The sequence below is a fragment of the Dicentrarchus labrax genome, unplaced genomic scaffold (genome assembly GCF_905237075.1).
Source record: "Dicentrarchus labrax unplaced genomic scaffold, dlabrax2021, whole genome shotgun sequence".
Classification (NCBI taxonomy): domain Eukaryota; kingdom Metazoa; phylum Chordata; class Actinopteri; family Moronidae; genus Dicentrarchus; species Dicentrarchus labrax.
The window spans coordinates 6,369,089-6,391,148 of NW_026136712.1; the positions used below are offsets into that span (position 1 = coordinate 6,369,089).

General features: G+C 40.6%; 1 protein-coding gene across 2 annotated transcripts in view; it reads right to left on the reverse strand.

Annotated features, from left to right (window-relative positions):
• Window positions 1-22,060, reverse strand: part of LOC127373483 (ras-related protein Rab-26) — an 85,419-nt gene that overhangs the window by 30,887 nt on the left and 32,472 nt on the right. For both annotated transcript variants that reach the window (XR_007886914.1, XM_051418003.1), the window contains exons 3-5: window positions 20,807-20,848; window positions 17,999-18,065; window positions 6,609-6,661 (exon numbers count right to left, since the gene is read on the reverse strand). Coding sequence is in view for 1 of the 2 variants with exons in the window: in XM_051418003.1 (XP_051273963.1) it covers window positions 6,609-6,661; window positions 17,999-18,065; window positions 20,807-20,848 (162 nt within the window). In the remaining variant the exon portion in view is untranslated. The remainder of the gene's footprint in view (window positions 1-6,608; window positions 6,662-17,998; window positions 18,066-20,806; window positions 20,849-22,060) is intronic.

Below are 22,060 nucleotides of genomic sequence, written 5' to 3' on the forward strand. Positions count from 1 at the left end.
GATGATTGATTATTTTTGTTTCCTCCTTGCTTTTACAATGATAACACACACATGCATATATCAGAATTACAGCAAACGTACTGGTCTCATAAAGAGTGGTACGGGCGAAGGTAAATACAGGCAGAAAAGAGCGGCAAATAGAAGGCAGCAGTGGCTGTGGCCATGGTTACAGATGGTATGGAGAGTGAAAAGAGAAGCGAGAGAGCAAAAGAAAAACACGGGAGATGGAAAAAGAGAGAGTGAGGGATGGAAAGCACTGGGCACAGTGTCTCCATCTCTTTATCATCCAAATGCTCTCCAGCCTTCACCCTGAGGCTCTGCTGCTAATGGATTCACACTATGGGAGACGTCAGGACATGCTGATACAATGCGCAGTAGCCTTGAATGCATATACATGGTGAGAACTGCGTGTGCCACATGTATATATTCATCTGGGTGAAAGCTCAAATCTGTCTTATCTGCCGCCTTTTTCAATATATGTCTGTTTAACTTTGTTATATCACTTTAGCAGCATTAGCATGTGCATTAGCAAAAGCGACACATAAGTAGCAGTGAAACAAGTATTTGTTTTACTTGAGGAAAAGTAATAATACCAGCATAAACCCACCCACATTAGCTCAAAATATATTAAAGTAGGCCAAAAAGTAAGTAGCTCTATACTCACGGAAATAAAACTAAAATTCTGTAAAAACTTTACAAACTGAAGCTACCATCAGTCCAGCAGCCTGCTAGCTTAGCTAACAAAAAGTCTAGAAACAGGGCAAAACCACAAATGATTGATTTTACGTTTTGCTTTCTGAACGCAAAAGTACACAAAGATATATAAGCTAACATGTTAATTAGTGAGCTTTAGAGGCCTACCAGTGTTTACACTAAGCTAAGCTAACTGGCTGCTGGAAGTAGCTTCATAGTTATCGTACAGACATGGGAGTGGTATCAATCTTCTCATCTAAATATCGGCAAGAATGAGCATTTTCCCCCAAAATGTCAACCTAATCTAGATAAACAAATCAAATTTTACAAAATCATTGCATTTTCCACGCTTATCTTCATCTTAACCACTTAACCAGTTACTGTAGCTGTGAGACACATGTACAGTAATGGAGTAAAATGAATATTTCACTCTGTAAGGTATTAGAGTGCAAGTACTATAAAAGTAGCTTAAAAGTGAATTATGGCTATTGAAAAATGTAATAATGTGCAGTATCTGAGTAAATGAGTTACATTTCACCACTGCACACAGCATGTATAATATGTATGATTATGGAAAGGTTGGCTGCATACACTAAAGTGATGAAAAGGATACAGAACATGGGTGTGAAGGTGGAGGGATAGAAGAACATAAAGTGACACCATAACTTCAGTGCACTGCTGGATAGCCAGATTCACAGCGCTTGGACCTCACTGCTCCACACCGTACACATCGTACCCATATAAAAAAAAAAGTGGGTGTGTGCACGTATAAGGCCAGCACAATCTGCACTTCAATTGCTGTAATTAGAATTGATTAACATTAACAAGCTCAAATTGCCTGTGTGTGTCCTGCAGGTTGTAGTTCAGCACTGTGCTAAACAGGTGTGCTCTCTCACCCCTCCGAAGGGATTACAGCCTGTATTGTATTTTCACCACACACACACACACACACACACACACACACACACACACACACACACACACACACACACACACACACACACAGGGAGAGACGGAGAAACTGTCCACTAGCCTCCCACTGAGTTTGCATCTGCTCTGGCGTAGAGCTGTTTTTCATGCTTATGCTAAGAGGCTATCATCCGCATACGTGGAGAAATCTCTACAGTAAGTGCAGGGCAGATGGTTTATACATGTATGATATGATAAATACTCTACATATGACAAAAACAGATGATCAAATGGACATTGGAGGAGACCCATTTCTGTCTCGCTGTATAATTTAGACACAAATCATGTCAGGATGAGGAAGATTTGTCTTCTCAGTCCAAATTCCAACAAACGTGAAGTAATACACAGACAATACAGGCACAATGCTACTGCATCATAATTTCAATTGAAGCAAAAAATACATCAGGACCCTGTGCAATCATGTCCTACAGGTACATGCTCCATATACGTCATCTTTCATAGTTCAATCCCCAATTCCAGTTTTAACAAAAGCTTTCTGATTTCAACTCTACACTCCTGTTCCTGTGCTCTATGATTGCTCCAGGAATACCTGGCAGTGTGATTGGAAATGCTCCCGCGGTTCTCAGGAAAGTCATCGAGTCATCCCATTCTGCAAGGCAACAAGCTCATAACACTGTGGATAACACAGGATGGACTATGCGGTGCACCAAGGCAAAGAACTTTAAAGACAAGTTCATACTACAATTTTGTGTTCCATCCATTTGAAATAAGAAATAAAAAGAAGCTTAATCTTCTACTGAATTCCGATGGTGTGAACACAGGATGGTGTGTCTCATTCAGTATTTTATATCTCTATTGTGTATGACTGTGAAATAAAAAGGGGCACAGATTCTCCATGTCAAAGTCAATTAACTTGTACTACTCATTATGTCTTCTGTGGCTCCAGAGGACCTCTGGCAAGTCAAGAAAATAACAGCAAAGATGTCCATTAAAGTTGTCTTGGCTTGGAGACATTTAAAACTGATAGCCTGTTTTAGAAATTGGCATTGTAAACCATAGCACATACTTGTACTATTATTGCTTTTATGTGTTAACAGTGGCAGCAATACAGACATTTGAAGCACTCACTTTTTATTTTCCAAGGCTAAAAGCTTTAGTCAGTCAATATTAAGAGATGGAAGAGATTTGCACACTGATAAAAGAGCACATCATTTGCTGGTTTGTATTGCAAAATGAAGATTCAAACTGTTTTCCCATTAATGGCATTAGATGAAAGATTTTACTTAGTAGAGAATGTTTTAAAAGGTTGGTTGTAATACTGCATATTCTGCATTTATGGTCATTTAGATTTGATATAATGTATTTATTTAAATGACTACAAAGGGTTTATATTTAGGGCTGTGTGACTGGAAAGAACCTCAGATGATGAAGGCAAGATAGCTGAAAATGTTTAGTGAATAAAGCATGGTGTGATGGAGAAGAGCTGTGTGACACTGTTCATTTTCATTGACCTGCACTGAAGCTCACAGTGGGTTGCACCTTGCTGCGTGTGCATTCTCAAAGCCACAGCAATCCATATGGCTGCTAACACTACAATATAAATTGTACACATAGGCCTATGCCAAATTTGTTTTTTTAGATATAAGACTTGACGCATCTAAAGAATCACTTTTGTGTTATATCAAAGGATAACACTGGTGACAGTCTATATATTTTCTTACTGTTATACTATTATACATATCCCATCAAAATAAAAAAGCAAGCAATAATAAATTGAACATACTAACAAGTGTCAGCATAGTCAAAGCCTGATATATCATATTCCTCTGTAGCATAAAGCTCCATTGTGACCAAAAACTATAAAATACACATCTACGAGCACACTGTAGCACTGGGTGACATGTTCCTTCATCACCATGAACACACACAGACGCTATAGTTTTTTTTACTCAATCCCACACCGCCCTGCTGCTGAAAATACTTACTAATATACCAAATGTGTATCCATCCACAGCTGAAAATAGTCCCCAACCATTGACAGTTTATACAGTTTCCAGGTTTGTGAAGTGAAGCCATCGTGGAAGTGTCTTGACTCTGCATTCTTCCTAATAGCCAGCAGGGGGCAGCGCCATTGGCTACAAAATAAATAAGTCTGATAGTATGGAGTCTGAGAAAATGATTACGTCTCACTTGATTTATTAGCTCAGTAAATGGTTTCCTAATGAGGTTATGGTCACAATTGCTAGTTTCAAGTCTCTTTCCATACAGCATGATGTTCATTTAGTAAATGATGGTCCAATTTAGAGTAAAATAGGTGATAAAGCAGGGTATACTTTAATGTGTGGCTACCCTGTGATTGAAAAGTTGTTCTCAGTTCAGCACACTGCACAAACCTCAAATCAAATTGTCAAACTAGGCAGTGCTCCTCAAATATGAATGAAAATAATGTTGCTGTGTTGCCTATTTCTCACTTAAAATTGTTTCAGAAACATATTTTAGTGCGCTGTTTATGTGTAATATGAGATTGTGTGTGATCAGGCGAGGTGCTGTAATGTATTCTATATTACAGATTTATGTCTATAGTAGGCGCAGGAAGGATTGGCCCGAGTGCGACAGACTGGATGCTGAAGTTGGAAAGTACTGAGAGACTAACACATTGTTGGTTTTCGTCTTTCCATGGGATATGTTGTCAATAAATAACACAGAATATCACCAACCTTGTACTTTATGTCAACTCATCCCTTTATATCATCTCTCCTCCTCCCTTGTCTGTCCCTTGCTTGTTTTTCATCATCATTAGATCCAAGGCTTCAAATACCTGATAGAGTGATTTCATGCAAACTATTAAAAGCATAATGAGGGTAACCAGCTGTTTGGAGAGGCTGAGCTGTGTCTGTTTCTCTCCAGGGACTGCTCTCCATCCTCTGTTAATGAAGGCATTTGCAAACCTACACACACACACACACACACACACACACACACCCCTGAACGCACATGCACATTCAGGTCATACAGACACCCCACACACGAACAAACTCACCCACACACAAATAGATTCCAGGTGTAAATGCATCAGACCAGCCAGATGGCTAAGGATCCATTCTTCTCCTTGATGTGTAAGACACAGTTTTATAATGGCCTTATTCTGCTCTTAATCAAAAGGAGAATAATGCACCTACAAGGGTTGTGGGGAGTGGCAGCAAATGGGACAGGAGATGGCTGGAAAAAATCACAGTGGGAGCCGAGTGCAGAGGAGAGACATGCTGTGACTACAAAGAGATGGGCCCATTTGGGAAAAAAAGTGAGCTCTAATCTGCACCCCCGTGTTCTTCAGTTTTGTCACCTCGCTTCATTTGTTGCCACCGTGGTCATCCTCTCTCACTGTCCTCATCGCTCATCGCTCATCACCCGATCCCTGCTGCGAGCATGAGCTAATGGGCACCGCTGCGATTCACTTCTAGGGCTTCTGTTTAACTGCCTATTTTCAGGGGACAAGGGACTTTCCATGAATACTATCCTAACTTGTTCAATCCAATTATGTTTCAACTTTGTTTATATGAAGGAGGAAGCATTCAATACAATACAGGATTTGATTTTACACTCATCTGCGCCACACTCAAAATCTACAGAACCCTCAAACAAGCAGCATTATTCGCCTGCACCTTCATCTAAACGTTCAAGGGTGAAGGTGTGAGTATGGTTATTCAACCGAGTAGCATCAAGAAGCATTAAGTTTGTTCCTCCAGCTGTGATTTCAAGCGTCCAAGAATCATTACCCCCTTCGATTCAGACGGTCAGCCAATTTATTGCTGATACATAGAGTGAATTAGGGTGTAATCTAAAGACTCCTGAATCTTGTTAATATGCAAAATAGCCATTCCATTCAATTTTCCGCCTCTTACCAGGGACAGGACACAGTGGCAGCAGGCTAAGCAAGGGTTTACAGACGTTCCTCTCCCCAGCAACTCTTTTCTCCTGGAGGCCAGGTGAGATATATAATCCCCCCAGCGTGTTGTGGGTGTACCACGGGGTCTCCTACTGTACCAGTTGTACTGTAGGCGACCAAAAGCCACCAAAGGAAGATACAAAGGATGTATTCTATCACATGCCTTTTGATGCTAAGGAGCGGCAAGTCTGAACTCCCTCTGCATGTCTGAGTTCTTTACCATATCTGCACCCAGCAACCCTAAGGAGGGATCTCATTTTGGCCACTTGTATCCACAATCTCATTCTTTCTGTCACAATCCATGACCATAGGTTGATGGGTAAATTGAGAGCTCTACCTTTAGGCTCAGCTACCTCCTTACCACTAACCTGACTGATGGTTTGTTACACAGAACCATGTGGGAAGTCGTTGTTGGAAACAGTTTGGAAGAGGGCAGGCACTTTCAAAAAGTGCTTGGCAGGTGATTGGAAGAGCCATCTGTCAATCATTGTTTATCGCAGACAAACCGTAGCCTGATCGACAAATCACAACGTAGTCAAACTCTTTCATTTTCAGTGCCGAACTTTGCTCTTCTTTCAATGAAGAAATACTCTGATAAAACAGATAGCTTCTTTAGCAGGCGCCATTGTTTTCAAGCAAACGTGTCGTCACACACACCTAGCATTAAACAACAGCCATATCTCATGCCGTAGGTCTAAACCACTGTGGTTCGGATACAAGGGCAAAGCTTAAAGCCTGGCAAGATGGATTCTTGTGTGATTTTGTGATCTCACAAGTCAGAATCAGAAATACTTTACTTTAAGTCCAGTTTACCTCACCTCTGTGGTCCAGTACAATGCCTGCATTACTGTTGACACTGCACCAATGTGCCTGTTGACCTCCAATTTATTTTCACCAGCGAACAAGACACCATAGTACGAAGAAATGGTTTTTTGGGGGGTTGGCACAAGACGAAAACAAACAGCAGAGAATTATATCAAAGAAGTGAAGAAAGGAGGAAAAATGGCACATACACAATTCAAAGTGTGGTAATTCTTACCCGAATGTTGTCGAAGGATGCTTTGTTCGTGACGTCATAGAGAAGGAGGAGAGCTGAGGAGAGAGAAGAAAACAGACAGGTTTGAAAATGTCCTAACTGTTAAAAAAAACATATTCAGAGATCTGATTCAAATTGTAATTTTGTCACTAAACAAAGAGATAATTAACTGGTGATAGAATGTTCAGGAGGCATGTGCTGATTATCATCAATCCACAGTTTATATCATTAATTCACAATCATCATCATCATAGCATGTATTCCCATATAGTCTCTGTAGCTGTTCACTAATGTGGTGGTAAAATGTTTCTGCTGTCAGAAGTTGCTGCAGTGGTTGTGTCAGTCCAGCCTCAACTAAGCACTGATTATGACCGGTGTTAGTCCCAGGCTGCCATTAAACCATTGGATGAGAATCATTTTCCATTTTTTTTCTCTTTAACGTTCTGCAGCCACACATTTCAAAATAAAATTCTCTATAATTCTGTCTCTCATCCCTGCCCTTGTTTACCGTGAACAGCAAAGCTGTTTCTTTTCAATTCCCTTGTAATTTCATGAATAGCTTTTGATCTAGCAACAGAGTTATTTATTGACAATGATTCAGTAATCTCATTCATGTGGAGAGTGTCTTTATTTCCAGCTTAAAACTTCAAGGTAGCCTACACAGTACATATCACTGTATAAGAAAACAGAGAATAAAATGGAATAAAAAGCTTTAATTCAGTTTTCTTTGACAGTTTTATGAGATTTTGTCTACAAATAGTCATCGTGGTTACATATGGTAAATACTGTTGGGACTGGGATGTCATGCTGTCTCACATATCCCATGATGCCCCAACTATGGAACATGTTTTCCTCTGCCAACAAGGACACATGTATCCCATGATGGCCAATCCTTCTGTGTGTTTTGATGCACATTCAGAACCACAGGTAGTTTATAAATTGAACATTTTAATAAAGTAAAATGATTGGGCATCCTTGGGTAACGTATGCTTAGTTTTAGCAACAACATAACCATTTCTTGAACCAGTTCACGACTTTACGTCAGTCTGGGAAATCAGTCCAATGCATGTCATGTATAGTTACACCTTCAAAATCCAACAAAAATGTTCATGGTTGGAGACTTGTTTCATAAATCGGTTCCACTGTTTTATGTTCAACATGAGAAATGCATGGAGGAACTGTCTTCCACTGTCAGCAGAGCAAAGTGCTGACTACCATTCACCACTGCATTATAGTATTACACCTGACTACATAAAACACATGTGAATTCTAATACCTACAATCTCACCACGCTGCCATACAAGATATGACCTCAGGTATTTTTTAGCACAAAGTGGAGGGTGTGCATTATACATTTCTGTCAGACAGAAAAACTCATTACACCTACGAGAGCAATTGTAGCTCATTTTCTCAGCTGGATCAACTTTCATTTGGAAGAATTATCCTAAGCTAATTACCTCCACAGCACCTCTCCTCCTACTGCATGTAATTGCTCCAGCCATTGTTTCCTTTACATGCAGACCAGTCACTCCATCCACATTCATGCACTTTTTTCTAACTCCTACGTATGCCTCCACGCCTCAGCCATGGCCACATTTTCGCCAATCTATTTTGGATTAAGCCTTCCATTTGTTTATTCCAGCCAGACAAGTCCGTGAAGGGTGTTTAATGAGTTGTAATCACAGAGAGCGTGGTCTGGCTCTGTCAAACTGAGAAAACACACAGGGGGGGAGAAAGAGAAGGAAGGAGAAAGGTATGACCTGCCCCACAAGTTAATTTCCTCTCGCGTGGCTCCTGTTTATCAGCCACCAGAAGACCAAAGTAAACCACAAGGAGTTGCTTTCCTTCACCCTCCCATAATCCAATTATATCTTCCCAACAGCACAAGACAGACAAAGAACTTTCTCACAGCAGTAGAGATGAGGTTTTTTATTTTGGCATTTTTTCGCCTTTATTGGTCGGCAGAGGCAGATGGAGGCAGAGGAAGAGAGAGAGAGAGGGGTAGGGGTATGCAACAAAGGTTACTGGCCGGAATTAAAACCAGCAACGTTGTGGAAGCCAGAAGCCTTCGACCATAAAAACACTGCTGAAAAGACCTACAACCTCACCAAGAAACTGTGAGAGGGAACAGACCACGATCAGAGCACAATGAGGGAGGCTGACATTGAATATGAAGTGCATTCCTCTGGCCTCCTTTTTGTAATTATGACTGTATTATGAGGTGAGGTGATGAAGCTATCACGCACGCCAAAAAAAAAAAAAAAGAAAAAGCATGATTTGATGATTTGTTTTAGTGAAAAATAAATTTCACCATCTGCAGTGCTGTAATACTTGAGTCTGGTGTCACAAGAAACATTTAAGGCAGAAATTATCCTCAGAATGGTCTTAAACAAGAAGCGTTTTCCTGACAAGCAACCTGTTGCAGATGTGCCAATATGAATGGTTCACAGACAATGAATCATAATGACGTTCCTCCTAGCGCTTCAAAGATATTGACATTTGTGTTTTTTGGTTAAATTTGGTGAACTTGGTTTATCACTAAATAATTGTTAATCAATCGCCTCAAACTTTCCCTAACCATAAAAACTTTAACCATGACTATGCAAACTTAAATGATTAGTTTACATTTATAATACATAATTACTCTTAGCCCAATAAACAATACAGCTTTTACCTCTGTGCACGACCAGATGCAACCCACTAGCAGAGCAATATTACACACAATATTAACTATTCGACTTTGTGTGCCACTTCCACCTTGACTATCAAAGTTCCTGCCGGAAACCCCCGAGCAGGAAGGGATGGAGTTTGATGGAGTGAAGTGATCCATAAAGAGCACTGCCATCCATCATGTCTTTGATGATAATCTGCGTCGATAATCACTGGCCAACCTTGGCTGCTCTCCTTCCCTTGACTTTAAGTCACATAAACAAGTGATGCAAGCATACAAATGCAAATAGACATATAGTGTAGCTGCAATTCACTGTTTTCTATAATTGATTACTTGGATTAATTAATTACTTTGCAAAAAAGTGATACTGAAATCATACTGTCCATAACTATTACTAGCTACAACACATGGCATTAGCGCTATAATCAACCTTTATTTGATGGGGTAAAAGCATAGAGAGACTGGAAACACAGGGATAGACGGGGTCATGGCATGCAAAGGTTCCTCGGTGAATTTTAATGTTGCGGTTTTATGCATGTCACTCCTCAACCATTCAACACAGGGTATAGTTATTTACATTTCATAAGCTGCCTCATACTTCTGCTTGGCTGGCCTGGGAATGCCCAGGGGAAACCCATGTTTTACTACTTTAAGTTACTATTTGGCATGTTAACATCTTACATACAAAACTACAGCTACTTCAAGATGATGCATCGTCGCACTTCAAACTACACAACAATCTCATCAGTAATAATTATTATCCAGTAACATAACACATGTTTAATGTTTCTGCACCATGAAAGTTGTCATTCTGCATGTGTACTACTACTTTTAACTGGATACTCTAAGGACCAGTGTGTAGGATTTAGTGGCATCTAGCTGTAAAATTGCAGATTGCAACTAACTGAACACCACTTGCGTTCCAAGCGTGTAGGAGAAACTACAGTGGCCACAAAACTCGGAAAAAATGCAAACGGTCCTATCTGATGGCACTTTCCGATCGGTGAACTAAATATGAAGCTAATGCCAAGAGATGGTTAGCTTAGCTTGGTATGAAGACTGGAAACAGCTGGCTCGAACTAAAAGTAAAATAATCAGCCAATACCACTGAAGCTCACTAAGTAACATGTATGTTTTAGTAGTAACTTGTCACCACCATCAGGCTGCCAGGTGACCAGTGGAGACTCCAGGCTGGCCATTTCCCCCTGGTTCCAGTATTTGAGCTACACTATGGTAATCACCTGCTTTAGCTTCATATTTAGCTACAAATTTCCTGAAGAATGCAAATAAGCAAGTTTCACAAAATGTGTATGCTATATTTAACTGTTTATGTAAAAGTACATTTAGCTAAAAATACTTACGTATATTTACTTCAGTAAAATATAAAATGCAGTACTTGTACTTGATATTGAGCATTTCGTATTTCTACTCAGGTAGCATCTGGGTGTTTCTTTTCTCACTTGTTATAAATGAGAAGTTTCCTATTGTGACATTGCATTGTGGGGTTTCAGAGAAACTTTTACAGACAGATTTACATAACATGCTGGCAGAATATCTCCATCAACAAAATGGAAGCTAAGTACCAACAGCCACTCTTTTGCTCCATTGCTGCCTTGAAAATTAAAAGCACACCTATGATTGCTTCACACTATAGCTGCTAATGAAAAGCCAGTGTATGTGTGTGTGTGTGTGTGTGTGTGTGTGTGTGTGTGTGTGTGTGTGAGTTTCACTTTATTCCTTCAGGCAAGTTGCTGCCCCGACATTGATACCACTGTACGACAAAATGAGAGCGACGGTTTCAAATTGCTACCGGCGTCCCCTCCCTCCATCACATTCATTGTTCCTGTGACAGTTCCAGCTGCGGTTGTCATTTCTACCTCCTCTCCTAGCTAAGCATGGCCCACGGGGCTCCATTCTACGGTCTCCATTTTAGAAAGTGGTGGATCAATCACAACGACAAGCGATTACTAAATTCCCCGGGCGTAGTGACAGCAGAATCCATTAATATATGAAGTCTTTTCAGATAACCGTTAAAGAGAACTGAACAGGTAAAGCATGTGAAATATGATAGATCAATATTTGAAGATGATAAAGTAAGCCAAGATATTACTGTATTGACAATAAGTTTAATTGAGAGTCTAAGCAGATCCATTTGCGCACACACACAAACCCTTCCTTTGAGCTCACTTCATACAGATGAAGAATAAATCCTCAAAAAACGTCTTTGACTGTGACCTTCCATATCTGTTTTAGTATGCAGAAAGCTGGTTAAGTGTGTGTGTGTCTATGTGTGTGTTGCGTGTAAGAAAGAGACAGGGAGAGTTTGATGATGGATCGCACAGCTCAAGGCTCCCCCCTGCAGTAGAGCAATACCCTCAACATTTTGTTTCCAATTGCCATTTTGCTCTCCTCCATCTATCTCCCTCCTTCCATTTCTTTTTCTCCCTCCATCTCTTCCTTTCTGTCGTTTCCGTCACCCCTTCATACTTTCTCCCCTCGACTCTTGATCATCGTTCCCTCTGCCGCCGTCCATCCTCCTGTCTGAGATGGAACGTGTTTCGCGCCCACAAGCGGCTGGTGATTGAGGCCCACAGCCGCTCATTAGTGATGAAAGTAGTGACCCAAGAAGACGGTATAGACGGAATAAAAAATGATGCAGGCAGGATGGGATGAGCGGTGACATAATGAGGTAATGACATTGATATAATATGCAATCGCTGTAAGCCTCTGTGGGTCCTACTTTTCGATTTTCCTGCATCTTTTTGTATAGCTCATTTCAGCAATGTTGGTGGCATTGTGGGAGTCAAGAACAGCTCGGATTAGAAAACAACCAAAAAAAGTAATTTAATTCAACATTTTAATTATTATTGAAGGTTATATAGCAGTAAAATGGATCTTGCAAAACAGAGCTGGGTAACTATTTTTGTAGAGCATTTCCCATTAAATGTTAAGAACCTGGAATCACCACCAACTTTTAAGACAGAAGCTAGTCCAGGGTAATTGATATAAAACAGATCAGGGGTCAGATTTCAAAGTCTGACAAAGTATGTCGAATTGGCCATTAGTAATTCCTGTTTACAGTATACCCACGGATGTACGAGCAGCTATCACTGGATCACTGGAAACCTGATGAATCTCACACAAGTTCTTGAGTTATAAGGCATGCCTTTTTTTTAAGCAGGTTTATGGACGTTGGAGGTATTGATGTCCATAGAAAGTCATAATGAATCTAAAAATGTGTGTGTGTATCTATGTTCAGATTTGAGTTATGACTTTGAGAAGTAGTGTGATTTATGACGCAAATTGCGGCAATCAGGTTTTAAAGTGCCCTACTCCATGAGCTGTGTGTGAGCTGCTGTGTTGGTGAGCGGGGAAAACTACAACTGCACCTGTCCCTTTCACCTCAAGCACTGTCTTTCCCACATCTCTCCGACGCCTCCCCCTTACCTCCGGGGAAGTGCGCCTCGCGGTTTGAAAACCTCTGAAATAAACAAATTAATTTAGACACTGAAATATTAAAAACGCCAATCCCCTTGCCATTTTTATGACTTCCTTATTCAATAACTCGTCACAGCGTTCCTTTTAAGATTACGTTTGTTTTTATCTTAGACAAGACCACTGCCAATTATACACAAATCTAGGGAGCTGTGTTCTTCAAGAGCACATGAGTTTTCTGCAAATGAGTCAAGATGAGTTTGCTGAGCTGCACATTCTTCCCGCATTTTCTACACTCTTAAAGTATATCTGAAAGTTAAATAATAATTCGGTTATGTTCAGACCACTGGGTTAGGAATATTCCACAGGAGTGTTGAGAACATTGGTTCTTGCTCTTGTTAGTCGGTCCATCACTTTTGTAAAGACTAAAAAATCTTTTGGATAGATTTCGCTGAAATATTGCACAGTCTGTATATTCATGTTGCAGGATGAATCATAATGTTGTGATCCCCTGACAAGCAACTAGGACTTTATAAACTTTTTGTGATGCCCCGACTTTTCATGTAGCGCCATCATCAGGTGAAAATTTGAATTTGTCAAGAACTTTAGTTTATGATTAAATACTTGCAAAACTAATGACAATTCAGACTAATTTTCAATCAGCCTCAACTATATTGCTACATTGCTTTGATTATTGTGTAGCCTTACTGTTTACACCATCCTCAAACACATATTATGATTATATTATGTCACGCACATCTCTTCAGACATGTATGCTCAGATGATAAAGCCTTCTGATAGAAGTTGCTGAAACCACCATCTGGCCAGTTATGACAATTAACTTCACTACGACTGGTAAAGGTAAAAAAAAAATTTTGGCCCTCAACTTTAACTAACCCACAGTCTGGGGTTTCTTTGCAGTCTCACAGGCTGCTAGCATGGCTACAGACTCTTGGGGGATTGGGACCTTCTCCTTGTTGAAAACACAACAATCCTGCTAAGCAAATAACTAATTTGGTTAAAGTGACAACATAAATATATAAAAAAAAACTAAATACCCACATCTCTACAGCATTAATAATTAAAAAAGAGATCTGTGGTATAAGCCCCTCCTCACCCCAAAGGGAACAAAAGAGAAGGCGATGAAGGCCATTACAGAGAAATGAAGCAGCCAAAGCACCTCGTTCTGAACAATACACCCCGAACAGCCCTTTTAATCATAACCCACCATTTGGAGCAGTCATCTGTAATGCGACCATTACCTGTGCCATGAAATCTATTAACTCCGTCATTCTGTTTCTTCAAATTCATCATGTTGGCTCGTTTCCTGCGATAAGGTAATGGGAGAGGTAATGGGAAAGGACATTGGAAGACTTTCATTTCGAGCTGAAATGTCCATTATTTGCAAATGTGACATCTATGTTACAACTGAGTTAATGGTAGTGACCGGGTTTTTTTTAGGGATAGGGATTCCTTAGGAATGGAATATTAGCTGCATTCCCGCGCATCATTTGTCATAAAGGATAAGTCCATGAAGGGCCTGGAATACAAGCACTCACTCTCTTCCATTACCTGAGCACGCATGAAATCCTTGAGCTCCTTTCTTCTTTAATTCCTTGGTACTCATTATAGTGTGCTGCCTGCTATTGAGGCATAATGCCACTCTAGCTTCTGAAAGCTCTGCAATGGTTTCACTCTACCCTTTTATTCATCCTGATGTCTCTCTCTACATTAGGGGATTCGTGCCTCTTGCCTTTTGTCTCCACAGTGCTTCCAGCCTCAACCAACCTAAGTGTTGAAGTCTAGTTCTTTTTATATTATATCTTTTTATACTGCTTTGTTCTAACCTCTTGTTCCCCTTCTTGATTTAATAAATTAAATTCATCTAACCTAATATTTCTCCATCTTCCATCCTCTGTCAATATCCCCTCTCTCACTGTATATCTCCATCTCTCCCTTTCCTGTCTACCCCCCTCTTGTTACTTGTCTCCCCTACTAAGTCTGCTTTTCTTCTTTTTTTAAACACCCTGTGGTTTCGCTCCATGTGGTGGAAATGACAAACTGTCAGCTCCTCTGGGGAAAGGAAAAAAAAAAGTCTGTGGCTGGTTTCTGGACCCAGCTGGACCTCTGCGGCGCCCTCTACACCAGATGGGCCTGGCAGATTGCACTGGGCTCACTGCAACCACCAGCTCATTTGCACTGATTGTCTGGAACTTCTTGCTCTCTCATTAAGGGCTTAATGACAGCCAAGACTGGGGCCAAAGCTGAATAAAACAAACATCAATAACTGTCTAGGGGCAAAGTCTCTTCGAGACATGTAATACTTTCTATCAACAGCTGAGCTGTCGCTGGGCCAGGCATTTGCTGTTTCTTTTGCTGTTAACGTTACATGCTGCAGTGTTTTTAGCCAAGCTAGCCATGTGGCTCTAGGAACGGCAATGTCAGACTGTCTGTCTGTCCTCTACTTGCTCCAGACTGAAATATCTTAACAGCTATTTGATAGATTGTCATAACATTTGGCACAGAATGTCCATGGTCTTCAGAGGATGACTCTTAATGACGTTGTTGATACTTTTCAGGTAGCACCATCTGCAGGTCATAATTTTCACTAATCAAGTGAAATGTCTCAACATCGAATTGATAACCTGAATGCGCCAGATGGTTTGTTACACAGTTTCTGTAGAGTCATTCACGGTTCTCGGATGATACCAAAATGACTTTGATCACCTTACGCCTGCAATTAGGCTTCATGTTCCCCTCAGAATAATTAATAATAACTTTAACAATTCAGTCCACTTTAGTTTTATGGCCTGTATTATGTGTTAGATGCTGGTTAACAAATGCTAGCACACTAAATTAAGATGATTAACATCATACCTGCTAAACATCATTAGCAGTTAACTCAAAAGCACCGTTGTGCCTGAGTATAGCCTCACAGAGCTGCTAACATGGCTGTAGAATCTTTAATCTTGTTGAAACTGAGGTTCCCAGCGGCAAAAGGAAAAAAAGAAAGAAAGAAAAGAAGCTTATTAAAAGAAAACTGTGATTTACATCTTGGGTCTTATTTTCATTGTTTTGCCCATCATTTCAATCTGTTATGATACCATTGCAGTCACCAAAATAATTGAGGTCTGGAAACACAGTGGCATCGCTACATAAAAGTCCAACAGGGCATCAGACATGAGCACTCAGGTTGTCAGACACATTTTTGAAGCACTCTTTGAAGGTGAAACTGAAAATGAGTACACCCAAGTTTTTGGTAATAATCCCTGACTGAACAGGAAAACTATACACAACCGTTTAACTTCTTTTTTAGCCATGTCACATCGGAGCAATTAACAGGTTGAGTACAATGGTAATATTACTAATAGGAATGTTAACCAAAACTTCAAAGTGACAGAACTGGAATTTCCCATGTACATATAATATTTTTGTCTCCATCTTTGCCACCAAGCTTTCAGCACTGTGGTGTATTTTCGCTGTGTGACGCTGGGTATACATCAGCCTCCAACAGAGAGAAACGGCCCACATAGCAGACATCTATTCATAAGAAATGACAATGGATTATAACTCATTTGTTGTACAATCATCCATTTTAGCTTGAGTAGTGACATAACCGGCAGTCTGGAAATGTTCCTGTTTCTCTGAAAAATACTGGCAGGCTGTTGATTTGACATTTTCATTGAGACTTGTGGACACTTTTCAGTTTAGCACCTTATGTGCTTAAATCTTTTTCTCAACTAATAGCAGATGGCAGCGGAGCTGTTCGGTGGCAGAAAACTTTGGCTATAGTGAGGAGCTCCAAAGAAATATCTGTAACAGAGAGCAGAGCATATGTGCTTGGCCAATGTTTCGCATGGAGATGGAAAAGAATGACAAATACTTGAAAACAAAATGTCTTCTGAGACAGCACATGTCACACACTGATCTTCTAAGGATTTATGAGTGTTTTATCAATAATAACTATAGACTTCATCCTCTATACAAGTTTTTAAATGATGAACTTGTAGCAGTGTTTTCCTCTCCAAAATCGATGCGTCATGCTTTGGAATATAGATCCATGTTGAGGCGCTATAATTGTTTAGTCTTTCTTTAGACAGCGGACTCGCTCACTTCTACCTGTCGGTGCTCAGAAACCAGGCACAGCTCTCTGACTCGGCTCTTTCAACGTCTGACTCACAGAAAAAGAAAAAAAAAAACGTCCATTAGTTCACAGGAATTGACAGCTTTCGTGACAGCTGCATTCGGGATGCTTCCTCTCTCCTGATCCTGCCCGTCAGACGGGAATGAGCTTTATTTAAAAGTCAGTAACAGACGGACAACTCGGAGGAGCTGGTTCGAGGCTCCCTGGGTGCCTTGTTAAAGATCAGCGAGGGTAAACTGTTGCACTGACAGATCAGAATAACACCGGGCAACTGGCCAGCCACACACACACACACACACACACACACACACACACACACACACACACTTGTCCATGTACAGAGAAATCCAGTCCATGTGAGAAACAAGGAAAAAAAGCACACAAGTGTTGTTACAGATAATGAAGACACATGCAGCTCCATACATGTATACACCCATTGAAAACACATCTGTACAAACATGCAGTTGACACACTCATACATAAAGATAACACAGGAACACATTCACAACAGCTGCCCATTACAATGCTATTTTGTAGGCTGCTGAACAGATTCCTGTTTGAGATCATGTCTGTGCAGCAGTGTGTTTGTGTAAGCGTGCATGCGCGCGTGTGTGTGTGTGTGTGTGTGTGTGTGTGTGTGTGAGACAGTCCATGTGTTCCTCAACACCTGCTCATTCAGGTTGGCCTCAGGCACACTGCTATCTGTACACGGTGGGGTTGTTCGAATTATAACTGCCGCACACGTACACACTCGCGAACACACACGGGAATAGCTCATAGCTGTCCGACCCCCCGCTGTGTGAGAGGCAGGCTCATTTTCCCACCCAGTGGTTAGCCTCTCGCTTAAGGGAACCTGCACATCACAGACCCTCCAGTGAATACCTGCACACACACACCTATACACACACACACACACACACACACACCAGTCTATCAAATCAGCCGCAACTTGAGTGTTGTTTGCTCTCCCAACAGGAAAGAGGGACACTGCTGGTGCCAATCACACATTTGAAGAAACACACGGGCAATGAAACGTCAGTCAGAACTGTTTGGCTGCGTCAGGTGAAAATAAAAAAAAGTTGAGGGAACGATGTCGGTCACGATCAAACAGGCTCACACAGGCAAACGCAGGGGGAAACCTACCATTAGCATCGCGGTAGTAAGCGTGTGTGACGCTCCGGAAACGCTCCTGTCCAGCAGTGTCCCAGATCTACAAAGGAAGAACAAGAGAACATCATCATCATCATCATCATCGATTACAATAATACTGAGCCTGTGTCTGTGACCCAACTTTTATTTGATAACACAACAAAATGAGCAACTTTAACTCATTTCTACGAGGCATGCATGTTACGTTACATTCCAGTAAACCCAGCCAACGCTACCTGAGCCTTTATATGCTCCTCATCCTAATCCCCTTTCTCTCGTAAGTGATAACATTGTTTTTGAAAATACAAACTAAAAAAGAAAGCTAATCAGCCAAAAAGGATTTTGTTAGACCAAATAACAGTCTTACATTTTTTCCCTTTTTTTTTTTCATACTTACAATAGCCTATGCCAGCTGACAACCATGCTTTGTATTGCATGATATCACAATGGAAGAGTCATTATAAAGATGATGACAGTGACAATGGTGACTCTGGATGTTATAAAAGGGCATTTACAGTTTTATCTGACCTCATGTTGTTCCTTTATACTATACACTGCCTGAACTGACTGGTACACTCCCTCTGTCATTGTTTTAAAATAATTTATCTCTGTCTTCCTCTTCCTCACAGGCTCTTTGTCACATTTTCCATTTAAATTCTGTTGGTTTGTTCTAATGCAAGAAACAATTAAAATAGAGTATACTGTATGGTTTAAATACAACTTTAATTAAAACCTCCTGAGAGAATGCATCTTAATATAAAACAAAGTCAAGAACACAGGTAAAGAAAAACAGAAAAGCCAGCAGGGCGGCTGTGGCTCAGAGGCAGAGCAGGTTGTTCCTTAATCGGAAGGTTGTGGGTTCGATCCCCGGCTCCTGGTGCCGCATGATACTGAACCCTAAATTGCTCCCGATGCCGTGCATCGGTGTGTGAGTGTGTATGAATGAATGTTAGTTTTTGTTCGATGGACTTTGCCATCACTGAGTGAATGTGTGTGAAAGGGTGAATGTGGCATGTAGTGTAAAAGCTCTTTGAGTGGTTGGAAGACTAGAAAGGCGCTATACAAGTACAGGTCCATTTACCAAATGTGAAAAAATAAAGTGTAACTGAAATTCATTTAAGAAATTACAGATGGTGCAGTACTGATGCAGATATGATAATGTTATCACAGGGGAAGTGTACAGAAGCCCTAAAGGGTCATGGATTTAAACCTTTTTTTAATGCCATTATCTTGAGATCACAAGTTAATTATTTTGTTATCTCAGGATAAAGTCAGGTTACCATCGGATCAACTCACTTTGATTATGCACCAGCAGGGGCTAAACTGGGACTTGTTATGAGGCCAAAGTGGGTCGATATCATCTATCTCACCCAAAGTCCGTCATAGGCTTGTGTGCCAGGTCACCAATTTAACCCGCTGTACGTAAGTCTATCCCTTACAATAATTGGCCATAATGTAAATTCCCTCATATTAAAATCACTAGGAGGGAAAACCTTTTTTTAAACAAATGGGAAAAGATCTTGAGATAACAGGATTCATTTAAAACAATATATATATATAACCATTTAGGGATTCCATAGAAATGTGTGTGTGGCATGGATCAGTGTGTTTGTGCGAGTGTTATAGGGGGAAAACAAATTGTTGCCCCCTACAAGGGTCCATCTAATTGGATCAGTCAAATGTAAGATACACCAACTCTTCAAAAATTACAATCAAACTGGCATTGAAGCAGTTGCATATTTCCATGCTCCTTAAATGATTTCAACAAAAGTTCTCAAGATCAGAGATCAGTTTGAAAATGTCCATGCCAGTTTTTCCATGGCCAAAATGTAGCCTAACTTTGGAACATTACTTAGCCGCCTTCCCGCCTTGCTCACATGACATGGTTGGTACCAATGGGTGCTTTAGGTTATCTAGTATCATATGATCACTCTACCCTTAAAACCAGCCTCTGACAGACAGTGCAGAGTGGAAGAGGTAAGGATAATAGGCCCCCGCCTCTGGACACGCCCTTGTTCCTACCACCACTCCTCCATAATTTTGTCACAAACCCACCTCATCAAGCATTCTTTTAAAGTTGTGTCATGCAGTTCAATTGCTTTTTAGATAGAGCACATCGGGCCAAGTGGTGTGTAAAAAGTTCAAACATCATTATTCTATTGTTTATCAAAGTAGGAGCAGCATCTCAAAGACATCAAAACAACATTTTGATGTATTACAAAGTAATGTACTAATTCAACCATTATGTGTTAAGAATTTTAAGTAGTTAAAAGTGCCTATGTGTCTGCAAGTTTCATTAAACTCATTCCTGGGAAATCACCGGAAATATCACATTTGACAGATAGACTGATGGATGAACACAGATCCATTAAAGAAGAGAAAGATGAAGGGAGAGACAACGTGAGTGTTGTGTAATTGAGGTGGAAAACTCATCAGACAGTATCTAATGCTGTTTTTGAATGACGAGGATTCATCGGCATCTCTGTCCCTTGCTGATAACTCCCAGCCTTGCTAATCTGATGGAAAGTCTGCTATTCCCTTTAGTGTCTTCAGTCAGGCAGAGCAGCGGGCTAATTGACTGATAGAGATTAACTAAGGCCTCATTAAGTCATCGTTTTGGGCTTCTTCGCCCTCACGCGGCAGGCAATGAAGATGTATGGGAGGTATTTACGCCATGGGAAACCGTTGCTGGTGATTAGTTATTAAAAAGAAAACACACATAACCTCACTTTGACAGAAATGAAAGTAGACTCTCCATTTAAATAGTCTAAAATAATTAAGATAGAAATATATTGTTCTTACCTGCAGTTTCACCTTTACAGCGTCGATGCTCATTACTTTATTCTGAAAGACAAAAGAAAAAAACAAAACATAATTAATGATCTGCACACATAGAAAGCAAGGCAACAGGAGCAGAGAAATAAAAAAAACTGAAACACTTGAAGAAAAACTGCTTATAACAGATTACAGACGAGACTGAACCAGACTAAATGGTGCTTTCAAGGGCTGCTGAAGGGGAAGGAATTACTTTGGAAAGCGAGTCCAGTGTCCTATAGCTGTATTATGGTTGGCTTTTTGTGACCACAGTTGGTGTAATAAGGGCTTGGCCTCTGCTGCGAGGCACTCTTTTATCACTGTGATGTTCTCAGCACACTGTACTATCTATGTTTCTATGTGCACTGACACACACACACACACACACACACACACACACACACACACACACACACACACACACACACACACACACACCTTTTGTTATGATGAAGACATTTGTTTCAGGGAGTTGCATCATTTACCAACACCATGGCTGCCAAGCTATTTAGCATAGTGCACACACACGCGCACACACACACACACACACACACACACACACACACATGACACACACACACAAAAAATAGCTTTCCAATACCTCTGTGAGATCTTTTTATGAGGAAAATAATTGGTTGTAGGGATCATTTCAAAATGACACCATGGTCACCAGCAGCTTCTGGGTTATTTTCAACTAGATAACTTTGCCATCTATCATTACAGGGGTTGTGATCAAATTGGCAAACAAGATGGATGAGAAGGAAGGAAGCTGGCTTCCAACTGGTGCAACATAGAACCTTTTTTTTTAGCATTCTACACATGTCTTGTTATCCTATTGTGAAATGTTTGAAACACACATCACTGTCCCGTCAAATGGTTAGTGGGATGCTACTGCTGTGCCTTGATGATGCTCCCTGGATACTTTATACATTTACTCCATCCTGACTGCCATCCAATATCTGGCTCTGAGCGCAAAGGAGAACAGGACAGTAGGCCTTCTGCATGCAGATACTGGTGGGTGCACACACTGTTCCCTGGTTGATTAGACCACAGAATTTACTATTCAGTAACATGCTTTGAGGTCTCTGTGGGGGGAAAGATGAAGACCTTGGAGAGCTCTCCTACTGCATGAGCAGAATCAGTATCTTTTTGGTACAGAAGGAAAGATCCAACAAAAAAGGTTATACAGTGAGTCACTAAAGAGCCTTAAATCACTCCTAAAGGGGAAGACGATGGCTTCAA